Source organism: Astatotilapia calliptera, chromosome 7 (genome assembly GCF_900246225.1).
Source record: "Astatotilapia calliptera chromosome 7, fAstCal1.2, whole genome shotgun sequence".
NCBI lineage: Eukaryota > Metazoa > Chordata > Actinopteri > Cichliformes > Cichlidae > Astatotilapia > Astatotilapia calliptera.
This window is the reverse complement of record NC_039308.1, coordinates 26,711,208-26,729,922: the sequence shown is the minus strand read 5'-3', so window position 1 is coordinate 26,729,922 and position 18,715 is coordinate 26,711,208. Positions and strand designations below refer to the sequence as shown.

At 39.5% G+C, this 18,715-nt stretch overlaps 1 protein-coding gene across 2 annotated transcripts in view; it reads left to right on the top strand.

Annotated features, from left to right (window-relative positions):
• rabgap1 (RAB GTPase activating protein 1) overlaps positions 1-18,441 on the top strand; it is a 77,049-nt gene extending 58,608 nt beyond the window's left edge. For both annotated transcript variants that reach the window (XM_026174139.1, XM_026174138.1), the window contains 7 exons: positions 1,909-2,001; positions 4,054-4,164; positions 4,417-4,521; positions 6,730-6,813; positions 12,153-12,224; positions 14,939-15,139; positions 15,757-18,441. In XM_026174139.1, coding sequence (XP_026029924.1) covers positions 1,909-2,001; positions 4,054-4,164; positions 4,417-4,521; positions 6,730-6,813; positions 12,153-12,224; positions 14,939-15,139; positions 15,757-15,879 — 789 coding nt within the window. In that variant the 3' untranslated portion in view covers positions 15,880-18,441. The remainder of the gene's footprint in view (positions 1-1,908; positions 2,002-4,053; positions 4,165-4,416; positions 4,522-6,729; positions 6,814-12,152; positions 12,225-14,938; positions 15,140-15,756) is intronic.
• The last annotated feature ends 274 nt before the right edge of the window (positions 18,442-18,715 follow it).

Here is an 18,715-nt window from a genome sequence, read left to right as displayed (position 1 = left end):
TAATGACTTCACTGGGAATTAAATCTCAGTCAAGGCAGAGTAATTTGAAGCTTGGATAGCAATGTGGGGTGATGACTGGCTGTATCAGTAACTAACCTGAAACGACTGAAGATACTGGCTGACTGGACTACAAATTGTTCTGGGTTGCAGCTGTGTTGGAAGCTTTATCTCAGATTTGACTTTATGTGATCTTTTTCCAGGTACACCCTTTTTTTTTTTAAATGTATTTATTTCATTTCGGGAAGTCAAAGTAGCAACAATTAGGTCGCTTCCTTCAAGGTGACCGGAATCTTGAAAGTTTTTATTTTTTTTATTTTTTTTTTACAGCAGGCTTTTATTCTGAGGTGTTTCTCATAAACTCAGAGTTATTCTTTTAATGTATGACTTTAACCTTGGAAGTCCAAAGTTTTCCCAGCTTTGTTTCTTCCTTTAAATCTGAGCCCAGGCTGAGGTCATCTGTGACTTTGGTATTTCTTTTTTTTTTTTTAAACGGAATCTTGAAATTAATTATAAAAAATGTCTCCAAATTTATTCTCATAGTTCAACTTTCATAACTTTCTTCGTTGAATGTCAAATTTATTCCCTTCCCCTTTTTTAGTTTCTTAATGTACCCTAATTCATATTTTTAAAATAACCAACATTATTGGAAAATGAACATATATATAAAAATTCAACATCCTGCTTCCTAAGTCATTGAACTATAAGAGATACAAAACCTAAACTATAAGAGATACAAGGCCATTTGTATCATCTAAATTATATTATCTGATATATATCTTATCAACTTTACATCATATTCACAGCAGTGTTAAAGCAGTGCTGAGTATCTTTCCAGGTTGGGAGTCTGCAAACTATTTACTTAACTGCAGTGAGAGGTCATTATCATTATTAGATTTTTAAAGTCAGTATGAGAGAAGTACTTGTGTTGTGCATTCAGCTCACAAACTGTATTCAAGACATAATCTCAGGGTCAAACCAGGTCATTTATGTTGTCTCAGTGTGCTTTTGTTGCACCAACCTCCTCTTCTCATCTGCCAGCCTTATGACTTCTAATGCTAATATATGCAAATTACCCCAGAAATTTAAATAAAACCATAAAAGTTTGAATTTCTTTCTTGGACACTTTTAAAAAAAAGTTTGGCGCGTCAAAGTTTTAGCTTGTGTTCATACCTTATAGTTCTGTTTTTGAGCTACTACACATGAGCATGCGTGTGTGCACCTACATACAGTATTAGTAGTTGCAGTTGATTGAAACCTTTCAAAGTGGAAAAATATTCTCTGTTTATAAAAAACTTTGGACTCGGGAGGTTTGTGGATACTCTCTGTACTTCATTGGCAATTTAATTATGAGCTGTTGGAGAACCAAAGTTTTGCCGTAGATGTGAGAAAAAAGACAATAAAAGGATGGATGCATTAGAGACCTGCTGCCCTGAATGACCTTCTGTACTTTGTGGAGGAGAACGTGCAACCAAACACACTGAGAGAATGCATAAAGACACATGAATCGGAACAGCATGAAGGTCATGCTACATCATTAGGTAATGAATGTTGAGATTTCAACATGGGGAAAAGTATATAGTCAAAGTATGCAAACACTGTAGTGCATTGATTGTGAACCCTTAACTAAGGGCATTGAAAATCCACACATCTCATTATAAATTGGTACTGGTAAGATTAGATGTTACAAACAGTAGCAAATTGGCCAATAATACCACCCCGTGTGTTGTTACATGTTATTCAAATGCATGAATAAATACAGCTGCAGTCGAGCAAAGATTAAAAGTCTTCTGTCTTTGTTTGCAAAAGACTTGAAAACCTCTCCACTGGCCGTCACATTAAACCAAACTTAGTAAGCTAGTTGTATTTCCTTTCTTCATCATTTGTTGTTTTACTCTTTCTGCTCAACAGATCAGCCAGAAGAAACTGAAGAAATATGAAAAGGAGTACCACACCATACGGGAGCAGCAAGAGCAACAGGAGGCCCCCATCGAGAGATATGAGGTACGTGGTTTTTCTAACAAAATATTTCAGTCCCCTTTCTTGTCTCGATATGTTCAATACAGGAAGGTTAAATGATGAGTATATTTTTCTTTAAAAAAATAATGGCAAAAGGAAAAAGAAACCAGCCAAAACAAGAATGATATGCTCCTCCTATTTAGCATAAAGCAGTCTCATCCTTCCTTTTCCAGGAACAAAATGTCTGGCACAGCGCATCACTTAAAATAACAATAAAAATACGGCAGAACAAAAACTGCATGGTTCATAACAAACCGTTATTCTGTTGGACTTCCTCTTCCTCCTCCTCTTATGTCTGTTGTTTATCTGCTGGGCAGGGCATTTAAAAAAACAAAACAAAAAATGTTGTATCATTTTTGTTAATGTTGGTTCTTCTCACGTGTCACTCTAATCTTTCCCCAGAATGTTTTGATCTTTCTCCACTACCAAATACACAGAACCGTTATTTCTTTTGGCTCTGTGCATTCATTGCATTGCTCTGTGGTGTAGTGTTTAATAGACTGGCCTGGACAAATCTGCCATGGCGACCCCCTGGGGAAAAGGGGTGTGGCATAAAGTACCTATACATACCCATGCTTCAGTATTGTTTGGCTTGTTTGTTCTGTTGGCAAAATGATATGCTTAACACTGAGAAAAGTTTTAAAAGTGTAGGGGTGTTAGATGTTGCTTATATGGCAGTCTCAGCTCATTGCTGGCTAGTTACTAGGTCTATATAATTCAACTTTTATAGATATAAATTAGATGTTATTGCTGTGAAATTAAAAAGATGGCATGCTCTCATATAGTGCTGTAGGTGCATATTATTTAAAAATACATTATGAAATATTGTTCCATGCTTTTATAGCTCATAATGTCATGTTTTTGTTGATATTTAAACATGCCTTTGTGGTGGGTTACTAAATGACTTACAATTTACAAAACTTTTCAGCAGTAAAAATATTTTTAAAAAATTATATCTGTTCAGATTAGAGTTCTTCAGAAAACGTATATTATTAGAATTAGGATGATACAGATCTCGCTTAACTTTTCTTTATATTGTTTTCTGTCTTTTTACATAGTAACATTATTATTTTAGTGGTTGGTTGGTTTAACCATTTCAGTATTCATGAATTATGTGTCATCCCCACGATTACCATATAGTGGTAAAGCAGCGACTATATTCTGACATTCATAGCTGAACAAAGTAAATCTATATTTCTTGTGGACCTTGACAGTCCTTGTTCAGCAAATAAAAACTACAAGGCCATAGAAAAGCCTTTAACTATACATTATGCCATTTCAAGGGTAACAAGATGGTTTTGTGCACTACAAGATCATCCATCACTTCTTTTTTTTTGTTCGTGTCCAAAGAAGTGTTTTGATCTTGGGGTGTTTCTATTTTTGCCATGTAAGAGGGATTCATCCGCTCTACGCTAAAGTCAAATGTTCACGCCAGTTTGAGTCATAGTAGTGATAATAAAAGCTGGAGTTGTGTAGTCCACACTTTAATACAAGGATATGTAAATCCATGTGCAAATGGATCAGGATCAGACGGCTTAAAAAGAAGAAAAGTGACACAGACATGAAATGTTTTAACAAAGATGGAAACGTTGACCTAGAAATAGAAGGAGAGGTGTTAGAATTTGTGCTAAGTGCTCCGACTTTATTCCCACTACAGCTGTAGATTGCTGTTAATGATGTACAAACCGGTTATGTCTTGTTAAACATTACAGACATCTCTTACTTTGCGGCTACGTTTTCAGCTGATCAGAGTGAACTTTTATACTCTCGGTTTCATATGTGTGTTGTCGCATCGCTCTGGAAACTGCTGAACCAGTAAGACATGTTTGCACAATCAAACTTAACTCCATTTCCTTGCTCAGCTATCTCAGCGCTTTCCTTCCTCTTTGGTGGATCGTCACTTCTCCGTGTTCAGTGTCGTCTGTCTTAAACGTTTTGATTATTTCATTCTTAACATTTTTGTGTTGATTTGTGGTTGTTTTTCTCTTTTCTTCTTTCTAAACACTGCTTTTTTTTTCTCTTACATTCACCATCTAGCGGGAGAATCGGCGTTTGCAAGAGGCCAACATGCGTCTGGAGCAAGAAAATGATGACTTGGCACATGAACTAGTTAGCAGCAAGATAGCCCTGCGCAAAGACCTTGACAATGTAAGCCAAAGAAGAATATTTGTGTATGATTGGGTGGGGCTGTTAAACTGTCATTTGTCACTTCTGGTAGAACATCTAAAAAAGGTTATAGCAAAGATGAAAGCGCAAGTGTTTTTGAACAGAAACTTTTTTTCCCCAATTCCTTGAAAAGAGAGAGAAAACTAAGAAGAAAGTAGGGCGACTCTGACTTTCATTGACCTACTGAGCACTGGGTTATGGTGTCTTTTGTGTGTCTGTGCATGTGTGTGTCAGGCCGAGGAGAAAGCGGACGCCCTAAATAAAGAGTTGCTGCTGACCAAACAGAAGCTGATTGAGTCGGAGGATGAGAAGAGGCGGCTGGAGGAAGAGTCTGCACAGGTTAGAGCATGTAACGCGCTCTCATCTAGAGTGAAACGGAGCCAGGGGAAAAAAGTTTCCTGCTGATGCCTAATGTGTTTGTTTTTCCTCAAAATGTCATAAGAAACACAGGGTTACAGGAAGCAACTGCTGAAACAGAAGTCGAAATATTAAGGTGACCTGCTATGACTGAGCAGTTTTTATTGTGGACAGGTCCAGGATTCACAAGAAATATTGCATCGGCTGATTTACTCTCAATCAGTGAAGTTCTGTTTGTCTCTGTCGTTTGCAGGGTATGACAGCCTGTGTGGAACTGCTTGTCTTTGAAACAAGACCGCATTTTATACTTTCCTGAGCTAGAAGCACAGCTCATAGTGAGCATGAGACCAGATTTTTTTCTGACCTTCAAGTCTTTACAAAACAGCCGTTATGTGATGAATATACCCCTGTCATACCTGAAGCCTTACATCAGACTTGGGAAATGTTAAGCACAGCCATCTTTTTGTACATGTTCTTCTGGCTGTATATTTGCCTCTCAGCCAGTTTCTCTGCATGAGACACATTTCCACATACTTTCAATTACAGAAATATTTTAAGAAAAATAAAACCACTGGCTCGCTTGAGACTTCATGTGTGGAGTTTAATGTTCTCCCTGTGTTTGTGTGGGTTCTCTCCGGATATGCTGACTTCCTCCTACATTCCAAAAACATGAACAGGGTTACGTTAATTGGTGATTCTAAATTGGCCAGAGGTGTGGATGTGAGTTTGTATGGTTGTCTGTCTCTCTGTTAGTCCTGTCAGAGACAGGCGACCTGTTCAGGGTGTACCTTGCCTTTCGGCGTATGGCAGCTGGGATAGGCTCCAGCCCAGTCACAACCCAAAGTTAGATACAGTAAGTGGAAGAAAGAAAACGGATGGGTGCTTGCTATTGCTACATTCTGAAGGTGTTACAAGCAATTCGATTATTAATGATACCTACATTAATATGTTGATGACCTACATACAGTAAAAAACAAAATATACTATTCCATAGGAATTAAGAGAGTAATTAGCAACCAGGTGTTGCTAATCAAATGCACTTGATTAACTGATGATCTACAAATCTAGCCATCTCTGTAAAAAAAAAAGCTGAGGTTTTGACAATTTCCCATTAGTGGAAGTCCCAGCAAGGTTAGACTGTTTAATGATCCAATACACTACAGAAACCCAAGAAGTACATCTTAGACTTTAGGTTCGATTAGATTTACAAAGTTGCCTCTGAACAAACCGCAAGATTTCTAGACCAGTACCCTTTGGACAGATGAGAGCACAGTGGAGCTAGTTGGCTATAATGCACAGTGGCACTTTGGCAAAAACCAAACGCTGTATACAAACATATCCGCACAAGCACCTCATACCAGCTGTCAAGCACAGTGGCAGAGGCGTGATGATTTGGGTTTGTTTTGACATTTACAGGACCTGCGTACCTTGCACTCGTTAAGTCGACTATGAAGTCGTCTGTATACCAAAGTATTTTAGAGTCAAATGTGAGACTACAGTTTGGCTGGATTGGATCATACAACAGGATAATGATCCCAAGCACAACAGCAAATCTGCATCAGAATGGAAAAGAAAATAGTCAAGTTTGTTGCAATGGCCCAGTCAAAGTCTATTTTAACATTTTAAAGAGAGCCGAATGAATGCCCACAAACCTCAATGAACTAAAGGACCATTATAAAGAAGAGTGTATTTCTCCACAACAATATCAAAGACTGATAAAGTCATACAGAAAATTATTACTTCAAGTTATATACTGTTGCTACAGAAATGCAATAATTGTTCCAGTGAGAGAGAAAAAGATACAGAATCTCATTTACTTTAAAACCGCATTCCTGTATAGTCAACCCTCAGATATCAAAGGTTGTCAGTCTTTGATGGTTATTTTTTCAAGTTCAAGTAAAGATTCTCTTTGATGGAGAGCACAGACCCTGCTGCCCTCTGATCCTGTGCATGTTTCACGTGGTCCTCCAAGTGTCTGTGGTGTTGTTGAGTTTGTGTAACTGTGACTGATTCATGTGCTCGAGCAGAGGTTGCATAGAGGCCATGACATTGCCCTGAACTTAGTGTCTGCCAATACCTTTCCATGTCTCCTTTACATTTCATGGCAGTCACACAGTCTCTGAGGCACCACTTCTGTCCTTGGCCTCTGCCGTGTAACAGCCTAACTGTATCTCTGTGTTTTATCTACAGCTGAAGGAGATGTGCAGACGAGAGCTCGATAAGTCAGAATCAGAAATTAAGAAGAACGGGTCCATTATTGGAGAATATAAGCAGGTATGTATTGTCTGCCTACTATATGCCTACTTTCACTTTTCAGTTTACTGTGTGCAACTGAATAGTTACATTAGCAGGTCTAATAATAGTGTTTCCACTTTCATATATGTGATGTAAGTTAAAAAGTGGAAACTGTCACACAACAGTTTTTTATCACAGTTCTCTTGAAGCTTATTTTGGAAAAACAAACTTATTTTAGTTTGTGTTTTCCATTTAGTTCAAGCTTCAAAACCACATCTTTACTCCCCACCCTCACAGACAGGTGGATCATAGTGCGTATACACTCACCGGCCTTTATTTATTATTATAGATACATATTACTAGTTCCTCTTAGACCCTCATTTCTCTTCCGAGCTAATGTAATTCGTCATTGTATAGTTGCTGGAAACAGTCCTCAGAGATTTTGATCCATATTGGCACGATAACATTACAGAGTTGCTGCAGATTTCTCAGCTGCATGTCCATAATATGAATCACCCCTTACACCACATCCCAAAGGTACATTATTGGATTGAAATCTGGTGGCTGTGTAGGCCATTTGAGTATATGTCATGTCCAAAATAACAGATATGGTGTGTTATTTGATGGAATTCTCTGATAGGCTGTGGTGGCCCAAATCAGCATCATTTGGCACTAATGGGTGCCAAGAAAATATCCTCTTTACCATTACACCACCAGCACCAGCCTGAACTGTTGATTCAAGGAAGAATGGATCCCTCTTCTTAAGTTGTTTATGCCAAACTGTGAATCCGAATGTTGCAGCAGAAATGGAGACTCATCAGACTGGGCAATGTTTTTCTTCTAATGTGTTGTCCAGTTTTGGTGAGCCTTAGCAAATGCCTCAGTTTCCTGTTCTTAGCTGACAGGGGTGCCACCTGGTGTGGTCTGCTGTTGCTTTAGTCCATTAGCCTAAAGGTACAATGTGATGTGCATTCAGAGATGTTATGTGCATACCTTGGTTGTAACAAGTGGTTATCTGAGTTACTGTTGCATTCCTATCAGCTGAAAGTAGTCTGGCTGTTCTGACATCAGCAAGGCAAATTGGTCTAGAAAACTGCTGCTCACTGGGTAATTTCTCTTTTTTAGACCATTCTCTGAAAAACCTAGAGATGGTTGTCTGGGAAAATTCCAGTAGATCAGAAGTTTCTGACATGCTCAGACCAACCTGTGTGGCACCAACAACCATGTATCATTCAGAGTCACTTAAATCACATTTCTTTCTCATTCCAGTCCTCGGTTTGAACTCCAGCAGATTGTCTTGACCATGTCTAAATGCACGGAGTTATTGCCATGTGATTGGCTGATTACATTATTTTTAAAAGCAGTATACCAGGTATACCAAAAAAAGTGGCTGGTGACTGTGTACCTGAAGGGAAATACAAAAATAAGCAATGAATGAGGTAATAGGACATTTAATTAATGAAATAATGTGAGAGTTTAGAATAGGATAAAAATGGGAGCATCATAATCACATATAGTGGGAGCATGTTGTATGTATGTTACTCTGGCAGGGACAGACTTTTCACATTGAATTCAAGTCATCCAGAGTTGTTTCATTGTTCATAGTACGCTGAATTTTAAAAATGCAAATTCACCTTTTACACACAATCCAGCAGAGGTGGTGTCGCCAGCTTCTGTTTCTTCATTTCTATAATTCCAACCAAAATGACTACAGTATATATCTATCAATATGCAATATTGTCTAATCTTATCAAAAACCAAGGAATGGAAAAGTGTCAGAAAATTGACCAAAGCATTTATTGCTGAAATGGTTTCGGGCTGAAATCCACTGAAGTCTCACAGTGACCCAGAAAGAATAATTCAGAAGGTTGGGATAAAAATTCAGAGAGCATAAGCTGCCAGCAGTTGGCAGTCTTCACATAACTTTGAGCCAGTGCTTGCATGTTTGTCACTTTTTAGTTCATTTATATCTCGAAGCATAATGCTAATTAAATCCACTCGTTTCTTGTTGACTTTTTTCGTACGCTTGGCTGTCATTGTTGATAAGTTCTGCTTTTTACTCAGCTCAAGTAGCTTCACCAGAAACACCATCATGGTATTTTTGTTTTTGGATTATAGTTATGTTTTTGTGTGTGTGACTGAATTGTGAATTAGATTATGTGGAGCTCTGATTCCCTTGAAAGTGAGCTTTTGAGACGCTTTACACCACTTATCTTTCCTTACTTAGCCCGTCTTTTCATATCTAAGCTTCGATCGAGCCATTACCGTGGCAGGACCACTCATAAATATTTAAAAATAATATACTCTTTAAGAGCGCTCTGTTTTCCTTCATTTATCTATTTTCTGAAGCAGAGCTGTTCCTTAACTGAACCCGGAGCTTTTGATGGCTTAGCCTGCAAGCATATTTAAAGTTCCGTCTGTCTGAATTCCTCTCAGATCTCATCCTGTCACTTCGTGCTTAAATATAAACTCACCCAGATCAAGTGCTATTACCATCAGCGCGGGGACATTATGCAACAATCCACCTCCTATTCCTCTCTGTGGAGGGAAACAGAAATAGAAAGAAGACTAATTTAGGAACAGACCTCAACTTCACCTGAGTCTAAAAATAATAACCGTCGACTGGCTTTGATGGCAAGTGTGAAAACCGGTTATCGAATGTCCCACCGATGAGAGGAGACCGGATTTGATGGTTTTTGTGTGTATCATGGGTTGCTAGCTTGCGGTTGAGAGCTGTGTTGAGCAGACTGAAGTGTGACAGGAAGGAAGAGGGTGATTGATGGAGAGCGGGGGAAAATGAACAAAGTGTGTGGAGGGGGAGGGGGGAGCATTCAATCCGCTGGGATTGACAAGTTGAGGGATTCCCTGAAATAGCCTGGGTTGTTTACAACATAGATAATGCGAATGATTATTCACGTAGCAATTTGCTCTTTCAATGTGTGTGAATGCCAAGAGTTTCTTTGGGGGTTTTATTTATTTATTTATTTTCCTGTGGAAATATAGCCAAAAAAAGCTTTGTGTGCTAATTGCTCCTCGAGCACATGAGGACAAAGACAAGTCTGTTAACGGTGGAGCTAAAAATGGTGTCAAGTGGTGCATTGCAATCCCCGTTCTAGGACTGGAGCTTTTGTAGATAGATGCAGGCTAGCTGGGTGCTACCCAGGTGAAGCAGCACGTGCCAGCGCTCGTGTCTCTTGGGTTCTGTTAGCATTGCGTTGTTTTCTCTTTTCTAATTCTGATTGTTTTCCTTGTCGGTGTTTTCGGTCAGTTTTGACTAAATAAATAAATTTGATCTGATTTACTTTTAATGGTTTTAATAAGATATTTTCATTCTGGACAACATATTTTTGTTAATTTGGGTGCATCAGCACAATTATCTGCTCCTTGTGGAAATATGATGAAGTAATTAAGACTGCATGTTCTTGTAGTTCCTGCATTGTAAGTATAAGTATACTGTTTGCATGCAATATTCAATAGAAAGAAAGCAAAAAGTGCCTCAGGCAGTGAAGTTACCGTGGGGCCGGATAAATTATTAAATGAAAATATTTAAAATAAATAAGGCTGAGATTGTTTTGTAGGAATAAATTGAATATAAAAAACTTTTTTTTTTAAATGCCCTCTGGGTCTTGAGCCTTCAGCAACGAGTGCAAAATCCATTATTACTGTGAAACAGTGGTATAGAAAAGAAACTCATAACAAGGATGGAGAAAATGACTACCGTGGTCATCCTGAATTTAAATGAGCAAAATAATCATTTACAGCTTGCTTGCAGATGGTGCAGCGATAACGATTCCTTGCCCTAAGATGGACAAGTACCCCCATCTTTCACAGGCTTGAAATCCCATCAGAACATATTGTCCTCCTCACTATGTCCCTGTTAGAGTCATCCTTCTAATTATAGAAAAAAACTGAAGGAGAGTAAAATCCCTGCTGCCGAAATGGGGACAAAAACTGACTGAAGACTTGAATGGCTTAAGGCTCAGCAGCTCGGGTAAGAAAAAAGCAAAAAAGAAACAGATGCTCCACTAGTTAAAAAGGACGCAGGGAGATTAAAACTGCAGGACTACAGACAAAAGATCAAAAAAGAAGAGATAAGAGGTCAGTAGTGACGGAGCTGGGTATAGTAACGGCCAATATGAGGGAGAATGTGACAGGATGGAAAGATAGCTGCATGATAAGTATAGTAAAAAAAAAGAGAGATGAGGGTCACCAATATAATGTATGTAACACAGAGAATAAGAGCAAAAGTAGATGTCGAGATAGATGGACTGTCTATAGACGGCCTGATGTCTCTTATAGGATAACTCGTTGCACTCTGATTTCTCTGTCCGTCTGCAAGCTACAGGAAAAGTTTGTGGGTGTTTGTTTGACTCTCAGGATGCTTGTAGCTGTTTGAAGGAGAAGGGGAAAAGGAGATTTGAATATACATAAGGCCTATGACACCACTAATGCACTTAAAGCTAAGAGGATAAAGTCCATACAGACTTATTAACCTATAAACACAGTAGGGGAAACACAACTGTCTGTCTATTTGTTAGCAGTTTTCAATATATCATTTTCAAATTTTGATTGACAGTAGATGCCAACAACACCTTGAGGTGATTTAAGACACACCAGTTGTGAAAACCAGTAAAAATTGTATATTACCCACAATTTGTTTTCATCTTCAAACTTCTCAACAATATCCTAGACCTTGGGGGGGCATGAGCACTTGACCTTGACCTTCATTGTTAGCGATAAAAAGGTCAGAAGAAGAAACCATATCAAAAAATATGTCATACGAAAAGCGATGGAGAGAGTTGTACACCACCTCAATTCAACACCTTACAAGGTCACAATGATGCCATAACTGACTGACGTCATCCTAGGATAATAAAACATGCGCATGTTATAATAAAAACATTATAAAACATCACAGTTTCAGTATAGCCCTTGCCCTACGGGGGGAGTGGTGCTCTCTGAGTGCTGATGTTATTCTTATTACTCTGTCTGTATTGTGTTTTTACCATATTATGGGGATGAACAGTTTTCATTCATAAATATTCATCAAACTTTTTCTGAAAGGGAGTTTTTTTCCCTCCTGTTTTCCTGTGTATACTTTGTTTTACTATTAGGTTTTTTGTTTTAAAACAGCCCAGTGGCTGGGTGCTTAGGTAAATTAATGATTTGAATCTTTGATTGTTGTTGGCCGAAAACTAAGCAAGCTTTTGTGGCTTGTTGGAGCTGTGTTGAAGCACCAGAGACTGGAAAAAGCTTGACTTGAAGTACAGATTATTGGTATTGAGTATTCATTTTAATTGAAAAGCGTTCCTCTGGTTTAATTGACGAGCTCTGTCTAAAAGTGGGTGAACAAACCAAGCTGTTTTTGTTTTCTGCAGATCTGCTCCCAGCTGAGCGAACGACTAGAGAAACAACAGACGGCTACGCGAGGAGAACTCGAGAAAATCAGGGTGAGTTTTACACCAACCCAAATGACGTAACCATGACGCCAGGATTAACTTTGTCACTTTATGAGTTTACAAAGTGTATTACAATTTTTACCTCTCATTACTCCATGAGCTGCCATGTAATGTGCTCCTCTGTCAGCAGGATTCAATTCATTGCTTAAAGACACTTCTGATGAACAGATAACCTGTTTTAACATCTGAGACACAGCCTCATATACATTGATTTGCTTGTCAGTGAGTGAAATAAGTATTTGATCCCCTACAACCCAGCCACAATTCTAGATCCCACAGATTATCAATCAATTGTAATCTGTGGGATACTCCTGATCTGAACTTATGTTCTTAAGCATATACCTGTCGATAGAATCAGTTTCTTCCATTGCAACCTCTCCACCTCCATGTGCAAGACCAAAGAGCTATCAAAAGACATCAGGGGCAAGATTGGCTGAATGGACTTCAAGACCATCACCAAGAAGTTGGTGTTGTGAAATATAAAATAACCAGTTGTTATAGATGTAGAGGTCAATGCAAGATTTTGGCTCATGGGAGGAGGAAGATCATGAGAAAAGTCTTGGAGCAGCCCAAAAGTACATGGAAGGAGCTTGTTAATGATCTGAAGGCAGTTAGGAGCACAGTCGCCAAGAGGCACCTCCACTGGTAGCACACCATGCAGTAATAGTGTGAAGTTTTTCAGCACCCACAAGGTCCCCGTGCTCAGGAAGACACATGTACAGGCCAAGAAATGCTGACTCAGACCCAAAGAACACCCCCTGCATAGTCAAGCATGGAGGTGGAAACATGCTGAAGAGCTGTTTTCTGCTAAGGATACGGGACGACTTCACCGCATTGAGAGGCCGATGGACGGATCATTTACTGTAAAATCTATGACATGAACCCCCATCCCCCAATACATGCAAAAGAAGCCAATGAGCCTTTTTGACCAATTATATTAAAAATGAGCATCAACTCTTGTTACTCTGGCATCCCAGCACAGAGGGCCTACTTAGTCTAGAGATAACTGGCTGTCTAGAGAGTGGTTCTTAGCTCTGTCTGGAAAGCTTTGAGTCAAAGATTACATGAGCAAGAAAGTTTGACTGAACCTACAGGTTAAAGTAAAACCTGTAGTTAAATGTAATGTTTAAAATCAGATCTTTTGGGGGGAAGAGTGAGGAGCATGACCGAGGAGGCCATGGCAGTTTTACCTGTGGCCCGTGAAGTATTAGTTCAAACAGTAGGCGATGTAAGAAAAGGGCAGTTTTGGCAGGAAGCTCACAAAATGTTTAGTGCACCAAGGTCAAGTCATGTAAAGGTTGCAGCAGGACCTCTCTGCCTGTGTGGAGGTAAATCTGTGCAGTTTTTTTCTATACTACTAATGGTGCAGAAATTCTCCTAACTGTCAGCAGCTGCTGTAGCTGCTCACAGATGCATTTTTTTTTTTTTAGATATTTAAATAAACACACTGACAGCGACTCACTAAAACTGAATTTGAAGTGACAAGAGCACCAATTGCAGCTCAAGCACTCTGCTGCTTCATTAAGGCCACTTCTGCAACAATGAGACTGGAAACTTTACATATAATTACTATTCAGCTTAAAACTGGCCACATTTAATCCAAATTAAATATTCTCATAAAATATTCATTTTTAGGAAGCGTCTCCACCGGCTGCCTCGGTCGGCTGTTGTTACTGTGGCAAGCAACCCTGAATGTAAAGTCCTGTCGACAGTCCTACATGTTGGTGCCAACTCAGGCACTGATCTGTCTAGAATAATCTCAGAGGAGTCGCCCTACTAGTCTGGTTATCCTGAGCCAAACTTAGAAAGAGCAACTGAAAGTAAATAATACTTTTACTTACCTCATCTGCTCAAACAGACTTCATATGCCTTCTGCAAAAACATGGAATTTAACAAATAGCTCAAAAAGTTTTGAATGAATTCTGATAAAACTCTGTAGGGGTGTAGAGCGAGGTCATGTTAACAATCCATTAAAATTAGGATCATATTCAACAAAGTCTTCAAGGTCACTTTCATGATTTATGGGTCAAAAACGGACAAAAACCCTTCGAACTTTGACACTATGATTCTTGCGGTGACTTTAATTTCATACCTGTCAGCATCTTTTTTTGTTTGTTTTTTTTTGGATTTAGGAGAAGGTGGAGTTATCAGCTCGCACTGTCAACCTAGGCTAACAATTCGATCCTAAGTAACAAACTAATACACACTTTTTGACTGGCTGAACATCACAATCAGTGACACAGCACAGCATGTATTTTCTCAGATAATTACAGTAGACATCAACACTTTACACAGGTGAGATGTTCCATTCACTGAGGTGAAGCAGACTTTAAGGTGAAGCAGACTTCCAGGCCTGATGAGTTATTTAGAAATGAGAAGAGTGAGAGAGAAATCTTTCTTTTTGTTTTGTTTTTAGCACCAGGCTATAAATCTGTTTTAACACATGAGTCTATGGGGGTTTTTGGACGCAGCCTAAGTGGTGATCATTATGAAAACTTTACAGCGAGAAGACAGCTGGGTAGCTATAAATATCTGCATTCAATTGAGACAACAGTTGTTTGGTGAGAGGAAAAACATTTGGGGCATTCTCCTGTTCCATTTTAAGTTTTCCTTTTCTCACTCCGTCTCTTTCTTCTCTAACCTTGCTCAGGCTTAAAGTGTCCTCTTACCTCTTCTGTTTGTTTCTTCCTCCCCCTCATATGTAGGCGAAAGTTGAAGGCTGCGAGAAATGCAGCAGTCTTTTCAACAAGGAGGGACGGGTACGGGCCGCTGTGACCACAGCATCTGCCGGGGGAGCCGAGGAGACCGATGAAGAGAAGGAGGCTCTGAAAAACCAGCTGAGGGAGATGGAGCTGGAACTAGCTCAGACCAAACTGCAGCTGGTGGAGGCCGAGTGCAAAATCCAGGTAGGGTCCAGAGGTCAGAGTGTGAGTCATTCATTATTCTGACATGGGATGTTTCTTAAAGTTGAAAGTAAAACATTGTGTCATTCGTGTTGAAAGGAGAAAAAAAGGAGGCCACATTTCTGCTCTAATTACTTTATCACCCCCGAACAGGCGCAGCAGCAGTAACCTGCAGCACAGGCCCAACAAATGAAAGCAGAACATTTTCTTTTAAGAAGATAGAGTTGAAGAAACCTGCAGCTTTATGCGACAGCTCGATTTAATTTACTAATTGAGGACAGTGCTGTGATCACAGGCTCTGAATCAACGTTAGCATGTAATGGAATCAGAAAAGAAGCATTGTTATTATAGCGGGGAGCTTTTAAACATTGCTGTGTTAAGTGTTTTTTTTAAAAACCCGTGTGAGCAGAGTGAAAAAATTGAGGTCTAGTTTCTAAATAGAGGCTTAAGGGGGAAAAATGCATTAAAGTGACTGCAACAAAGCGCTCTGTGTGGAGATTACTTGGAGTGATGATGAGGAAAGTTGAGGATTTTGTGTTGGACTCAAAGCTGCAAAGTAAAAGCAGTAAATAAGATATATTGCCTGTTTGGGCTGTAATTTCTTGCTCTCTTTCATCCAGGATCTGGAGCACCACCTGGGTCTGGCTCTCAATGAGGTGCAGGCCGCCAAGAAGACCTGGTTCAACCGCACACTCAGCTCCATCAAAACCGTCACTGGGACCCAGGGCAAGGAGACCACCTAACCTAACATTCCCTATCCACCCAGTTTCGACCGGATTATGTCTGGAGATCGGCGCAACTCATCACGCCGAAACCTCCGGACCTCTAACGTAACCCACCGGGCCATAACTTTGACATGAACATTAGCCGTTAAATCCCAGGATCACTTTGCTACAGGCTGTGTTCCTCCTAACAACAATATCGTCGTGTTTCCCTCATTCCTGATCTAATCTGCCCAGCACAAATCCCAAATGACTGCAGCCAACTGATGAGAAGGGGTTGCAAACATGAGATGAATGAATTACAGCAGTACCACTCTCTGAGACAGTGTGCTTCCAGCAGTCACATAAAGACAAGTGTTTAAAAATGAAAATAACAAAAAAACAGCATAATTATTTCTGTCTTTGTACTGCTGATATTAAAGACCCACAGAAGGAAGGTAAGGACACCTGAAATGTCTTTGTCCTTACGGGATAGAGAAGAAAACACTCCGTCCTTCCTTGCCGCTCTGTGTGCACTTCCCTTCTAAACTACTGGCACAAAACTACCAGTCCCTGTAAATGTTTTGTTTTAGGTACGAGAGCTAATAGATGCCTTTTTGAAACGGAGCATTTTCTAATTTACGTTGAACAATACCTTTTGTTGTTGTCTGTTTTGTTTTGCTTTTTTCTTGTACCTTGTCAAATATGCTTGCGTAAAGGGGAAACGTATGTGTGAATGTAAGAGCGCATGTTAATTTGCTTTGTTTTCGACTGTGAGGTGATGTTTGAGTGGATAAATATTTGACTAAAATAATGTGCAAAACTGTGTGTGTTCAAAAGAAAGAGCTGGAAAGTGTGCGTAAGCCCTAGGGAAAGAAAAAGCACTAAGGTTGTGAGTGTACGCCTGCATGCAAGCTGTTTGTCTAGTCTGCTTCAATGTTCAAGCGTGTATATGAACGATGCTAACAAGAGGTTTGATGACAAAGCCTTGATCTGAAGGTTGGTAAAAAGTGGTTGGTATAATTATGTAATTTATGATAAAAGCTGCTGTAATGTTAACCGACAGCTTAACCTTTCCTCGTGTCAAATTTCACACGCAGGGTTTGTTTGGTTTGGGTCACTTGGCGCAAAGAAAAGCTCAAAACCACGCAAACCTCTGCGTGTGCTGCACAAGCGTACTGTGAGAGTGTGAGGATAGCTGAAACACACAGCGATGCATCGTTTGCCAGAAAGCTTATGCACTGCTTAGAGGAAGTCTGAATCGGAAAACACACACAGACAGAAAGTTTGATTTCCTACTGCACTGAAGCCCACCTTTAAGCCCCGCCTCCCTCTACCCACGCCTCCAGCTGCACTGCAATCTTTGACCTTTTGACCAAGGTCCCATTTAATCCTTGGTTGTGCAGCACGCCAGGCACATTTCAGTCACACTTTTGGTTGTTAAAAAACACTGAACTAAAATGCAGACACACATGTGTGTGTAAATATATATATTTAAAAAAAAAGCTAGTTAAAAGTAGTCCCTCATGTCCACCTGCACAGAAGGTTATAATAACATGAGATCTGAAAGAAGATATGCAGTTAGCAGCAAAACCGTGCTCTGTCAACGAGAGGTCAGTCCAAAACACCAGCATGAAGGACACAGACGAGAGCGGGGAATAACCAGATAACGCATGACATCACAAGACCTGGGTTAAAGTTTGCGTTGTTGTGTGTCTCTATGCTATTAAGTCCAGTATCCAGTCAGAGGTAGCATCGAGGGATTAGATTGCTTTACTGGCTTCCAACGCAGAGCAAAAGCCCCGCTAACCCCACCCCCCAACAGATCGATGAATCCGTGCCTCGGAGCATTCGACGTGCTCAATCAGATCACAGTGCTGAGGAGACTTAAACATTAAGGTGGCGACCGACACTCCTGCGAACGCAGGGACAGAAAGGCCACACATGTGAAGACACCTGTGAGCAGCTCAGGAGTGTGGATCAGGATAATCCGTCTGTGGGGGTTGATGTAAAAAAGTGCTTGTGTGTTTTCATATTTAGCCAACTCAAAAGGGAGCTCATCAATATTCTAGTTTCTATTCATAATTTACTGCAAGACTGAAAAAAAAATGAGAAAAAGCGCAATTTTTCAAACTTACTGTAAATTGTATAAATTCTGATATGAAAGGTGTAATCTGATTGGCTTGTATTCTAGTGATGTCAGAGGAGGAGTCCGCATGAAGTTGAAAGAAACGAAGGGCCATCCCTCTAAAGGCACTGGGTTGTAAATAAGAAACATTAAAAAAAACAAAAAACCTAAATATTGAGTTTTTGTTTATGATTTTCTACTCTGTAACTATAACTAATGATGCCTACTTGTACCCACCCACCTGCTGCCGTGCTACAGTTTGATTCACAACAATGTTTTAATGTTCGTTTGTTTATTTGGGGCTCTTTTTTTTTGGCTCTAAGCTTTTCAGTCAGACTGCTGTTTGGTTAATTAAATGCCAAAACGTAGCTTTATCATCCAACGACAAAAACATTATCAACGTGTGCAAATTGTAATAGTGTAGAATGCACTGTGTATACTTCATGAATTTCAATATAAAGATATCAACAGAAGAATATCTGCGTGTCTTTCCGTTATTTTGCATCTTTATTTATTTAAAAAAAAGACAAACAATATAAAATCGAATAAAGGTTAAAAGGAACTTTACAGGAGCACAGGGCTAAAGTGATAAAGTCTCAATATGATATTGTGGTTTGAAATGCCAACTGTTTATGATGTGAAAAAACTTTATCCTGGTTGTCACATTCAGTATTTTGCATACTGGGACCTTTTATGATTATGGAGGAATAAGATGAAACGGGGATGGAAAGAAAAACAGAAGGGAGCAGA